This window comes from Apteryx rowi, unplaced genomic scaffold (assembly GCF_003343035.1).
Source record: "Apteryx rowi isolate R43461 unplaced genomic scaffold, aptRow1 scaffold_116, whole genome shotgun sequence".
NCBI lineage: Eukaryota > Metazoa > Chordata > Aves > Apterygiformes > Apterygidae > Apteryx > Apteryx rowi.
Genome location: NW_020447375.1, coordinates 922,273 through 936,175, shown reverse-complemented (window position 1 = coordinate 936,175; position 13,903 = coordinate 922,273). Strand labels below are relative to the sequence as shown.

General features: G+C 42.1%; 1 protein-coding gene across 1 annotated transcript in view; it reads right to left on the bottom strand.

Moving 5' to 3' along the window:
- Positions 1–13,903, bottom strand: part of PRKG1 (protein kinase cGMP-dependent 1) — a 433,746-nt gene that overhangs the window by 125,507 nt on the left and 294,336 nt on the right. The window contains 2 exon segments of the mRNA XM_026081056.1: positions 4,728–4,822; positions 10,123–10,200. Coding sequence (XP_025936841.1) covers positions 4,728–4,822; positions 10,123–10,200 — 173 coding nt within the window.

The window sequence follows — 13,903 nt, the reverse complement described above, 5'->3', positions numbered from 1 at the left end:
GGGAAAAAAAGGAGAAGGGGGAAAAAAAAAGGAGAAGGGAAAGAAGGCAAAGGGAATTTGAAAAAGGCAGCATGCAAAGCAGTTTCACTGTGCAAATCAGCTCTTTTCCAAGCTTTAAGAACCAGCCTCTTCCTCCCACCAAGCTGTAAGCAGACTAAACAAATCCTCGTAGTCCTTCAAAAGTCGTTAGGGAAGGCTGGCAACAAGGCACGTAGGTCAGGAAGCCGGGCGCTTAGGGGCAAGAATTTCTGGAAGCACAGACAAGCAGCAGGTAGGAAATAAGAAAGATAGAAAGGGCAACAAATAAGACAGCGGGGCACAACGGTGGGTCACTTAAACAGCTTTCCAGGTTTTTGACATTTAAGTTTTTGAAGGAAACACAAATTCTTAGCATCTTATCTGGGAAACGAAGTAGCGTAAAGGTCAGTTTAGAAGAACCAACATTGCAATTACACAGAAATGACATTAGAATTACAGCAAGGCTAAGGACCAGGAATATATTGTTGGGACCTCCGCACCTCCTATCGTATTTATACCCATTAAATAAAAATGATTTTTGCTGGAAGCAGATTCATAACCCTGGCCACAGCAAGAGAAAACAACAACATTAAAAAAATATTAAACAAATCAATAGCATTGCCAATACTCTAATGTCCTATTGATGGCTCATTCTTGTCCTAACTATCAGCTACTAGACCTTTCAATTTTTTTTTAGGGATTATATTTAGTCTTTGCATTAATTTAGGAAAAAAATAAAGCTAAGACATTGTCAACTGCATTTCTGATTTAAAGGAACACTAACATTTCCATACGCATTATTTCTTACTTTCCAAGCCACTTTTTCCTTATCCCACCTCTCCTTTTTACAGACAGCTGCCTCCGCACATGCCAAGTCTGAAGACAAAATTCATCACAGCAGTTTGCACTAGTTTAAGTGAGGGCGGAAATACGATATACATTTTTGGGGTGGTCGGAAAATAGATTTTCTTTTGGCACTGCTACACATACAGATATACATTGCTTTATCGTTCCTGCAAATTACCAGTACACAAAACATACCAAGGATTTTGGGGTCCTAATATATGCAAAACACAGCAAAGAGATTTTGGGGAATTAGAGGACAGATGGTTTCTGGTATGCTGGGAATATAACTGAGCAGGAGCTTCTGGAGGTGGAGATATAAATGGGAAATAGCATGCGTTTTTTTGAATGTAGGAGGTGCTGGTGGGCCCTTGAGAGACTAGCACTACCATACTCATTTTCAGACGATCTTGAGGGCAACAAAACAAATTCATCTGCCAGAGTAGGAAAAGGAGCTCAAACTGTAATTGTCACCAGTTTCTCAACCCAGCCTTCTCCCTAAAACCTGAAAAGCAAAAGCAAACCCAGTTTGACTGATGTATGAAGATTAGATCTCAATCATTATTTTTTATTTTGGGATGTTCCTTCTCTAGAGACCAGCCAAGAGCCCCAACTACATTCCCATTTAGCAAGAGACAAGTGCATCCTTGAAGAGTCTGCAGTCTCTTTTTCAAGATGGAGAAGGACAAGGAAACAGGCCAAGAAAACTGCTGCGTGGTAGGGACGTGTAGCATTCACAGCGCGGTGTGGACACCCAAGCCGGTGGACACCAAGGCCCTATGCATTAGCAGGATGCTGCTCTCAGAGGCTGACCCAGGAACCCCAAGATCTGGGTTTCTACCCAACGCATGACCCAAAGAGCTGCCTTTCTTCCTCACTCTGTGGACACATCTAAGAAAACCACATTTTACTCTTTACGAATGAGAAAGAACCCTTTCAACAGGGCTATCTACTCCAACCGAGAGCTGCCCGTGGAGGTAGCAACCAGTAGGTGTCATCTGAGAGCCAACCCTCGGCGAATGCAGACACGGGGGCGGGAAGGCTTTCCGCATCCTCACGGCTTTTTCCATATGCATGCCTTAAAATAATTAAAACCCGTTGCCAAGAAATCATCTCCTCAAACCAGCTGTCACGGTGCTCCGTTATCGCTCGCCGTCAAGTGAAAGTACGTTTCTCTTTGGCTTAGCCAAATCACAAAAACCTATCGACAGCAAAACGAACGTCTGCGTGGATTTATAAATCAACTCAATTGAAGATAATAAACTCTAAAGTGTGGGAGCGGGGGAAAAAAAAGAAAACAAGCCATTTCATTATTTTCAAAGATAGATTACATGGACAAACGAGCAAACGATGGTGCTTTAGAAACAAAACTTTGTTTTAGGAAACCTTTTGGTTTTTTTTAATCTCACCAATATACGTCTTGGTCACATTGAACTAGCTACCTCTGGTGGTAACTGCATTAAAAACACTCCAGAGCCCAACAGAATGCGTAATTATAAGCCGGTTTTATTAAAATACACATTAGCCGCCAAGTCGCATTGAGTTATTTCCCCGGCTTTCCTTTGCCGATTTAAATGAATTCCCTCCTTTCCCCGTTGCTAGAAATAATTGCCGTAAATGGTTTCATATTTTTTTTTCCAATTAAAAAAGAGCACAGCAAAATAACTGATTGCAAATACATTCTGAATTATATATTGTTATACTGTTAATTATACATCTGCTGTCTCCGATTCAATTAGACAGGAAGGTAAGAGAACCATGTAATCCTGGGGAGCCTTAAGTAATTCCTCTAAAATAACATGGCTGATAATTTCATGACTTGTTTTGTTCCTGCCAGTGTGGAATGGGATTCTGCGAAATAACGAGTGCCGTCTGGCGCAAGCGAGAAAAACAAAATAATGTATATCAGCGCTGGATTTCCGTGTCAGTTTAAATGTTTCTAGGAGAGCATACAAGATACTTGGGATCCGTACTCCTGCTGTGCAGCAATATGCAGAGTGAAAACTGCGACTATTACTTTACATTGTCAGAAAAAATGCCTTAGAGTTGTTACTGCCTCCTACATGTACGAAATCACAAAATTATATTCCGTTTTGTTTTTAACACATTTGCTACTGAGTATGTTTTAACAGTATGTAACGAAGCTACGGCTAAACAAATCCCAGGAAAGTTTTGAAAAATTATCCATGGATGAAAAAGAAAATAGATTAAAAATTTCCTCAAGTTTATCTTAAACTGTCAGTCATAAGTGAATTTTATATACACAGTAGAAACATCCCGAAGGTTTGCCATGACTGCTGGGCAGTGATATCCTAGAAGATACTCATGTGTTAGTAATTCATCAAGCAATGCTTTACAACAGCACATTTGCACAGTATTAAATTAAAATCTAGCCGCAGAATAACTGATCAGAAACTGGATGTATAGTATTTCAGATAGGCTGTCTTTAAATCAAAAAATACTAGGCGTTCCTTGTAAACTGGGAAGACGCTACCAATTATTGTTACGTTTTGGTTTAATTTCAGAAGAGTAAAGCTATTATGGGCGTTATATTCAAATATATGCAGATTAAGTACTTATTGTAAATTAAGCAATTTCAGGCTGAGCCAGAAGAACTGTATTTGAAATGCTGAGGAATTCTGCTCGCTGGGGCATCGTGCATTGCTAGAACTGTTTAGGGATGCAAAGTACGAAATGCCTTTAATTTCCCATATCTGATCTTCTTCAAAAGACGATTTGTTTGGCACTCTATTGCCTGCTCTCAGCACTGCACTGGATGTCTCAAGATATTTGGTGCTTCTCTTAATGTACCAGCTCTCAGAGTCAAGTTTCTGTGAGAATCCCCGTTCTTGACAAAAAAGCAAGTGCTTCTAGTTTATACATTTGTGGGGAAAAAAATTAAAAATGTAATTCTCCTCTCCCTTAGCATTAAAAAGGTAACCAAACCAAGGATACTTATTTTAATAACCACAGTATTGGATTTGCAGAGGTGAGGCTCAAGAGTTTTGTGCGCTTGACTGCTTGTGCTGGACTCCCTGGCTGCCAGAAGTAGGACAAAATTTGGGCTCTAAACGTTTTGGTGTCTTCTTTCTGGAAGAAGACTGATTTATGAGTGCCTGAACGCATTATCACAGCGCCAAAGAGATGCCCCATGGGTCGTATGCAGAGAGAAGCACCCAGAGCGGGACCAAGTGGTTGTCCTTTAAGATTAACGGGGACCCCAAATTCCTAAAGCATGTCCTAAAGCACATGTCCTACTATTCCTATTCGTAATCCTCCCTATGGAAATAAAGTATGCTTTTATAATAATCACCTGATTAATATGGATTTACAGGTTCTATTCTTTTCGTTCACCGAAGTCATCTCCTAAGCAAGGTGATTGTAAAAAATGGGTTGCTCGCTTTTAACTACCCCCTCCGCCAACCCCCCAAAGATATGATACCACAATTAAAAACACCACCACCATCACCACCCTGCCTTCAGCTGTCTACTCCATCTAGAAGACCATGATTAGGTCCTTACCCTACATGTCAAACAGACCTACGTTGAAAGCGTCAAACATTTCAGGTCCTCAGATGCATGGTCAGGGAAGACAATGCAAAGATAAGCTGTTTTATTATGTCCACAAACGGGCTGAGGGGATCTATATTTGACCATGCAATTGCAAACTGAATCTTATTTCCCCATTAAGGTCCAATCTCAATGCAACGCGCAGCACAAAGTGACAATGCACAAAACACAGCTGGTAAAAGTGCTTGCAATGCAATTCTAACCTATTTCCAAACTGCACAAGCCCCCTGAGGACAGCAGAACAACTCCTTGCAAAAATATCTCAGCAGAAGAGCGACATTATAAGGAGCACTTACCCTTGAAGGGCTTTTTCTCCAAACCAATCTCCTTTCCCTAAAGTGCGGAGAAAGACTGGATCTTCACTGGGGGAGTCTTCACGAGTAACATTCACCTGTTGAAAAGCCAAAAACCCCCCAGCATTTAAAAAACTTTCAATTAATTCATAAAATCTGCTTGTTCAGAGAGGGATTAATCATCTCCTGGATCTCCCAGAAAATGCACTGGTCTGTGTTCCTCCCCGGGAGCCACATAACTCTCCTGGCCTGCACTCCTCCCTCAGCATCAGCAGCCAGTTACTAATTCTCCATAAGCCAGCCTCAAACCATTCAAGAAAACGAATAATTATTTTCCACTCAGATACCTACCACTCTTGCAAAAGTGCTATACTCCTATTTTTTGAATATTTTAAGCTCTAAACATGGAGCTGGCTGCACAAGCACAGTCATTGCCCATATGGAGTCAACAGCAGAAAGAGATTCCAAATATTTTATGTGTATAAGACAGACACATGGCATAGGCTTCTGTTAGCTTAGCTGCACATGATTTCTTGTGTTGTTAAGTTCACTTAAGGGATAGAAAAAAAGTCTACATTTAAACATAAATGAAATGAAACAATTTGGAACATTACAGGATAAAGGATGCCTCCTTCTCTTTTTTAGTGGTCCCTCTCCTGAATTCAGTGAAAAGATAATGATAGCTGGAGCAAAAATCAAGCATTTACATGAACGTTTAAAGGAAAATAACATTTTACTTTACATTTCAGAAGAAAAATAGTACTTGATCTTCTGAAGACCCTACTACTTTGCATTATCTTAGTAAGTGGCTCCAGTTTGCCTTTGGTGGTCTGTCCAGAACCACTATGGGATGCAAGTCCTAGCAGCCACGTAGTGACAAAGCCCCTGCTGGGGACTGGTTGCTGAGACGTGGCATGACATGCTCCATTGGTTACTACGGATTCAAAAGTCTCCATGAAYGATGAGTGTTGTTGACCCAAGGGCCCTCATATGGGAAGTGTTTCTTCCTTTTCAGCTAACTCTTCCCAGAGGCAACTCATATGTCCTGCATACAAGAAGGCAGGTGAAACACAGCCCCCCGCAATCAGTGCATGGTGGGTATCATCTCCCCTAACATTAGTCACCTCTAAATCTAGTTGTCCAGGCTCCCTCTACAGTCAGTGGACATGGATGGGCATTTCCAAAGGTGAGTCATCCAAAGCTAAAGTAAGCGGGGTGAGCGACCCTCTGGAGGTATCTCCGTGTACAAAGGAATAATCTCTCAACTCCATTTCCATTTCAGGCTGTTTGTCTGCTTTAATCAGAGATTGTCTGTATGCAAATTCTCAAAGCCAAAATCAGGGGCATCAGACACTTTATTTATGATTTAGAGACAATCTAGTTTAATTTTACCACTGAATTTACAATTGCGCCCTGCACCTTCTCCACTCTTTCACGGATGGCGAAAACAGTGGGTTTGAGTCATTAATGAGCACTCAGTCTACAATATACTAGATTTAACATCTGCAGTGACTCATCAAAGATCAGATGAGAGTAGGGAAAGCGTAACAGATGAGCCAGGAAGATTTGTAGCTGAAGGAAAAAAAAAAAAAAAAATCCTTGGACAAACAAAGGAAAACTTAATACGCTTTTTTAGCTCTTTCTCTATGACCTCTGCTGATCCTAAAAAACAAATGCCAAGGGATTACGGGAACGTAATTTCTACGTGGTTCAAAGCGATGACATATTTTAATAGCCATGGCACCAGCAAAGAACCCGCACGATCTCGTATTAAACTGGTGACAAACCACTGCTTTTAAAGGGAAAACGGTGTACAATGACACAGCATGACACACAATCTCTCTGCAAAGAAGAGATACTGAGCAGGCACAGAGCAGCAGCATTTAGCAAGCAGAGGGGATCAAACTGTTTTCATCCAATGTTTTATTCAACGGATTTCTGTACGCAGCTTGTTTCGAACAAACTTTGATTTCTATTCAGTGGGACTTGAGGAATTAGACTATAATAAATAGAGGAGAACTGTAAGGCCAGATTCCCCAAGCATTTTTTTTTTTTCCAGTGTTAAAACCACCTCAGACAGCTCCTGCTCTTGCATGCGCCTTTCCAATTTTGCAAGAGTAGCTGTTTTTGCCGATCCCAAGCAGACACAGATAAGTGAACCTGCATGTGTTAAACTGGTAGCCACATGCCCCCAAACAACCAAAGAAGCACAGGAGTGGGATCAAGTGCTATGGCTGGAGTTGGAGAAGACAGAGGGGAAAAGCTTAAATTGGTTCTGTTACTACACGAAATATCCAGGAAGCACGCACGGGCTGAAAGAAAACGGGGAAAAAAGTTGTTCTAACCATTTCCGAGAGAAGTGATGAGCTAGGAAGTTTAAAAATCATCTCTGTTCGCTTGATTCAAGTATTGTCACTGGAGCAGCTCTGACACAAAAGGCAGGAGAGAGCTTTCAAAAGTAGCTTTCACTGTGATAATACTCACATGAAGCTGCTGAATGCAGAAGGGACACGTGAGGTCCCAGATACATGAGCCAGAGCCAGAAATTTGTCTGGCTTATTAAGCTGCCTGGGTCAGGTTTTAGAATGGGACATGATGTGACACTGCTTCAGAAAGCCCAGACAGCATACGCGGATTCATTTATTCAATGGTTCAGTGCTGGGGCTCTATTCCTCCTGGCTTGTGCCGTACCCTTATCACAGAGTTGTTCTTACATACACTGTGCAGCTCCTGCGTCTCAATACGTGCGTTAAATTAAGTAGTCTCCCATTCCTTCCATCCTTTATCATTCACTGATACCTCTTTTGCAAATCAGTAAGGTTGCAAGAGAAGCTTATGCAGAATTCAACTTAGTCCCTGGGGGAATTTCTGGCTAGGGAAGACCTGGAGTGTATCAAGCGTGGCTACAGGGCTCTGGAGCCATGGTCAAGGGCATGGGGCCCAGGTGGTTTTCATCTCCATCCTGCCAGTGAGGGGGAAGGTCTAGAGGAGGACTGGATGGATCATGCGTGTCCACAACAGGTTGCGCAAGTAGGTGTTTACAACAGGGATTTGGCTTTTACAACCTCTCTGAGGATGGAGGAATTCTAGGAAGAGATGGGATCCACCTGACCAAGCGGGTCAAAAGCAGCTTTGCCAACTGACTACCAGTCTGGTGAGGAGCACTTTAAACCAGCAATGACGGGGGTGGGAGATGATGACCCACGGCCAAGTGAGGAAGTAGTGGACTGGGTTAGCAAGCAAAGGGTGCAGGGTGACATGGATAAGAGAGACCTCCTAATAAACAGAACAGGGCTGAAGGGGGCCCACCTCAAGCATATGTGCACAAATTAGGAAGTGACCGCAGAATAGCCTTATGGAGGAAGCTTTCACCCTTTTTTCTTGGAAATCAGCATGCTGGGTGTTCCTCTGACATGCCTGTATGCTTAAACAGGCAGCACGGCAAACAGCCGTGAGCAATTAGAGGTCTGTGTGCAGGTACAAGGCTATGATCTCACTGGGATCTTGGAGATGTGGTGGGATAGCTCACATGACTGGAGTGCTGCCAGGGATGGATACAGGCTCTTTCGGAAGGACAGGCCAGGAGGGCGAGGAGGGGGCTTGCCCTTTATGCGAGAGATCAGCGGGAATGCATAGGGGGGATGGACGATGAGGCACCTGAGAGCGGATGGATGAGGATTAGAGGGCAGACCAATGTAGGCGATGTTGTGGTGGGTGTCTACTACAGACCACCTGGCTCAGGAAGAAGAAGCAGATGAGGCCTTCTTCAAGCAACTGGAAGAAGCCTCATGTTTGTTGGCCCTGGTCCTCAAGGGGGACTTGAACTACCCCAATATCTGCTGGAGGGACAACACAGTGGGGCACAAGCAAGCTAGCAGGCTTCTGGAGTGCATTGATGACAACTTCCTAACTCAGGTGATCACTTTGCTTGCTCAGTGACCGGCAAAGTTGGAAATCATGGATTACAGACATCCTCTTAAGCACAGAGGATGGACTACCACCCACTAAAAATGATCTGCCCTAGAAAGGATTTTGAAGCGTGGGTCATGGTTGACCTTATTCTGGGAGAACAGGAAATATTACTTCTGAGTGGAGGGAACTGAAAGAGCATGAGAGAATACCATCAAACTTAACAGTGAAGAGCAGAAAATGAAAGAGAAGGATCAGGCTTAGGAGCTCCTTCAGTGCTAATAATACCTGCAGAGTCCATAATTACATTCATTTCAGAAACCTGCCCATGATGATCTGATTTACCTGAAAAATACCCCTTTTTTTTCTTTTGATGAAAACTTGCTTTCAGAGCTAGAGAGTGGAAGATGAAGGCAAAAAGCTAGTTTTAGTACCTGATGGCTGACAACAGCCTTGGGAAACAATCCAATACATGTGCAATCCCCAGGTTGGGAATGGGCACGCAACACCCACACTCTCCCTCGATGAATGCCAGGAGCTTTTTGTTATCTTTAATTACACGAGGCCTACGCTAATATGTGACTCGGTGCAAATGTCAGATCCATGAATCAGGAGGCTGGCACTGGCCTACTTTCAAGCCTATTTATCCCGTTGTGTTTACTTTTTATGATCACATCCCATCCCTAGGGGGAAATCACTGTGTATTCCCTTGAACATCCGCGTCCCGCTACGTGGAAAGACGCCAAATATTTGCCAGGCGTAATAGCATTAGCTAAAAAAGAATTTCTAGTGGAAGAAAAAAAAAATTGATCTACAAAATCCCATCAGGATTCTATGGGAAAAGAGGTTAAAAAAGTGGTCAAAAAGCCTATTTTCCCAGTGAGCAGTGGAACAGAAACTTGGACCTTTTTTTCCTTTTTTTCCCCAAAGAGAAAGCTCAGACTTCTCTGCATTCCTATTATTTGAGTAAAAGTATTAAGCCAGGAGACTTTCTTTATGCCACCAAGCGAGTCTGCTGTTACCCTGGGCTGAGTAGAGCTGTTCTGGCGTGGAAGAGAGAGCAAGGTACCCATGGACTTGGCGAGCAGGCATTTCTGCTCTCCTTTTTGGCTTTGTGCTTAGCAGCTAGGCAGACGAAGCATTCCGTAATAACGTAGCCCTGTCTCAGGGAACGAAGATAGGAAAATCCACCCCGTTTCAATAATCAAGGGAGAAAGCACGGAATTTTTTGGTCATTCACCAAGAGGCTTCATAACTGTTATCAAGCCCCAAAGCGTTCACTGTGAGCACATGTATATAACAGCATGAGATCTATTTTCTTTTTTTTCCCCCTTCAAGCCCTACTGATAGAGCAGCAAGAAGTTTAATTAAATGTCAAGTGTTGCAACAATCTGGGTCAGGGGGCGAGAAAGTATTGGCTGGCACCAAATTTCAAGAGCACATCATCATCATCATCACCACATTTTCCTTAAAGCAGGTGTCAACTCACCTTCCCTTTGCTGATTATGAAGAAAGTGTCCCCTCGAGCACCTTGTCTTATAATATACTCTCCGCTTTCGTAGTGTGTCTGTGGAAAAAAAAAAAAAAGAAAAATTAATAAAAAAGCTTACAGTTTGGCAGTTTTGCAAGATAACGCTTCCGGAAACATAACCCTGAATGAATTGCCTCCAAGTCTGATGTTGGTCAAGATTTAAAAATTGCCCTGTGTCAAGGAAAATAATAATTAAAAAGAATCCCTTTCCAGCTTGCCCATTTTTCTTGTTACTTTGCCAGTGCCAGCTTTTGCCCAGATGAATCGTCCTCACAGCCTAAATCCATTTATACTGAGTAAACCAGACACAGGCATTTTCAGCAGAGAATACAGTACACGAACTGAAATTACAATAATAAATCTATTGTAGAAATAGCTCTTTTCAGGTTTTTTCCCCATTGTTTTGGTATATGTTCTGTTCTCCAGCATTCAAACGCAGATTATTTTCACTCTTTTCCTGTTGTCAAGGTAGCTTAAGTATTAGTCTGCCTTTTTTTGTCTTATTTTCTGGAATACTCATTGCTAAATTTCTGTCGTATCTTATCAAAGCATGCATCCTAATGGGCTAGCTCCATCCCTTGTATTACACCATCATCAAAATCAATACCCACAGACACACCACCAACGAAATAAAAACCAATATGTTCTAAAGAAAAATTCTACATTCATATTTAGCCCGCAAAACAATGGCATTTTCTTCAAACGTGCTCTGCTTGAAGAGCTTCCTACCGAAACCTTCCCCTGGTAATATGAATAAGGCTCTAGCCCGCGTGTTTTTTGAAGCCACAATAAGCACAAAGCCCCAGAAAGCTCTTTTAATCCCCAAGTATGTATAAACAACAGTAGGACGGATCTGGAGCTAAGAAAGAGGAATTAATCAGAATCCTAGAATTTGGCTAAGCTTTAGACTTTTTTTTTCCTTTTTTTCCAAGGGCATTTTATTGGGCTGTATTTTTTCTTCTTTTACACTCAACCTTTTTGGTGCCCCTTGAAGGCTGATTACAGACTCCAACACGAAAATAAATACGTAAAGGTTTGTGTAAAATATCTAATGTATCTGAAAAGAAAACAACTCTTGGCTTTGGGAGCACTGGACTTGGGTGATATTAATGTAAAATAAATGTCATAGAAAAATAAAATATATCAAAGTGAACTGTAATGTGAAATTTAGTAGGTTATTTTATATATTCCCTTTATACACACACACATACACACTTAGTTTGTGGATGTTTGCACAGTACTAAAAATTCTCAAAAAACAAACTCAGAATGTCAAAAGAGAATGCTAGTAAATAATATTCTTCAGAGTCTCCAAAAGATTAATGACTTAAAAAAAGAAAAAAAAAAGGTCCCCTATCAGAATAACAAATACTGAATGTCAATCTTCGAAAAGGGACCAGAGAAGCTGAATCTGGAAGACCAACTTGGGCCTAGCCCTGATTCCTACTGGGCTCCAATGCAGCTGATAACTGCAGTGTTTTTCCTAAATACTCCAGGAACAAAAGCCTGGAGGTGAGCATGGACCTCTGTGGACACATCCTCACAGTTCTAGCTCTTACGTGGGACGCTCTAGGTAGCAGATTTTGAGGATGCACTTTTTTGAACATCCACATCGAGACTCCTTGAGAAGGATTGATTTTATAAGGTGTTGGGGTCAGGTCCTTTCAAGTGCCATCAAGCAGGCACCTCAAAATCTGTAATTCTCACTAATGATTGAAAATATTGGTCAAAAAACTTCCCAACTTTACTACTGGTAACCTAAATCCATTGCACATATTCCTTACCAAACCGATGCTTGGACAAAACAAAGCAAGAACATCAGTGTAGGTGTCATCTTTCTCAGCAGGTAGTTGCTGTTGGTTGGGCCGGGCAATCAGAACCGCTAACCACTTTGATCGAAAAATGATTTTTTAAGAGCTTTTCACCTAACTCGAGAAAATATTTTCAGCCGGGCAGCACTCGGGGGATGTTTTGGGAGCTCAGGGAGTGCAAACAAACTGCAACAGATAATCTAATGGTTCTTATTGATCGCGATGCCTCTCTCTGCCAATAAACCTCTAACCACACACCCCTGTTCCTCCCCTCTCAGTCACCAATTACAGCTACATCAACCACTTACCAGTGAGATTCCCAGTCTTACTRCCTGATCTGGTTCCCATCAATCAGTCTTCCCATCTAGGCTCCCATAAAATCAGTATATGGGAGGGGAACAAATCTTGAGCCTTGAAGAGCCTCAAGTTCTCCCTTACTTTAGCATCCCTTGACTACTGTATCATTTTTTTTCTGGACTCTCATTCCAAATACTGCAGGTCAGTCATCTCCTTCTCCCAACACTCACATCAAAGCCGTAAAGTCCTTCCTTCTATTCCCATTCRCGCATTTGACCTCCTCTTTGGCATCTCTCTCCACGCCCTTCCTGTGGTCCATGTCTCCCTCTTTCCTTATTTTTTGCCCATTTCTTTCACTGTTAATTCCATCTCACCTCACTTCTTTTTGCTTGATTCAACCTGTCTTTTCCCATTCTCTAACAACGCTCTCGCTCTTCGTCTTCAGTCTTCCTTCCCTAACACAAACCAACTCATCCGTGTGCTTCGCCCGTCTAACAGAATTATTTCTGTCCATTTAGACCGAAAGCACTCTGTAAGGTACGTAGCGTGCCAAGCTCCCTTATGACACATGCAAATAAAAACAATTACGATACCTCTTATCTCTATCCAGACAAGTTAAAGGCAACAAACTGTTCTCGGATACATATGGTGGCATTATACAACATCATCTGAAGCAAGCCTTTAGGCAAATATGTYGCATATATTCATGGTATAGCTGATTCACATACGCTCTTTTAGCACCACRAACTCCATCTCGCTTACAGAAAACCAGGCCAAGAACAATGCGAGAATAACAATAATCCTGCAAGCCACAGTGGCGGCACATGCAGAAGCAATAATATTTGAATTAAAATTGCAAAAAAAGAGAGGCAATAAAGCAAGCAGGTTAAAGAGGTACTTGTGCCTCTGCTAGCCTGAGGCTGACCCCACCACTTCTTCTGGACCTGCATTTACAAAATTAAATGGACTGARATGAGAGCTGTACCAAGAACACTGTATTTTCAGAGGCAATACAAAAGTTCAGTGATGAAAGCTAATTWAATATCTCAGAAATAATTCACTGAAATACGTTTTTGAGTATATATATAAAAGACACAGAAGGTACTCCAGCCCACAGCAGAATTAAAGCAAGACAGAAATTAATGCCACTCTGGAAGAGCTGACCSGTCTATATTAACTATTCTTATATTTTCTCCTCTCCAGCGAAGAACCAGCGCTGAAGTCCAGCATAAAAATGGAGTGGAAAAAAAAAACCCAAAGAGAAACTCAGGCTGCAAAAATACAGTTGTACAACCTGTCGAGGCTGAGATGACCTGGCAGAAAAGCTAATAGCTACAAAGGTCTTGCAAGCGCGGGCAAAAAAATAGTTATAAGCTAAGTCATCTGGGTCGCAGTTTGGCGAGAGAGTCGGCGCTCGAGGAAACGGCAATGTTGATAACAGTCATATACTAGCAAGCCACAAATGTATATTTTATAAGCATAAAGGCTCATTTCAATGCATTAGAAATGCTACAAAATTTGGAGCATTCGTCACATTAACCAGGCTGCTGTTTTACGGACGAACCCTGGGCACTTAAGGTACTCAGAGGGAAGGGATCTGCCCGACTTGCACGGCACGCTCCCCAGCCCATA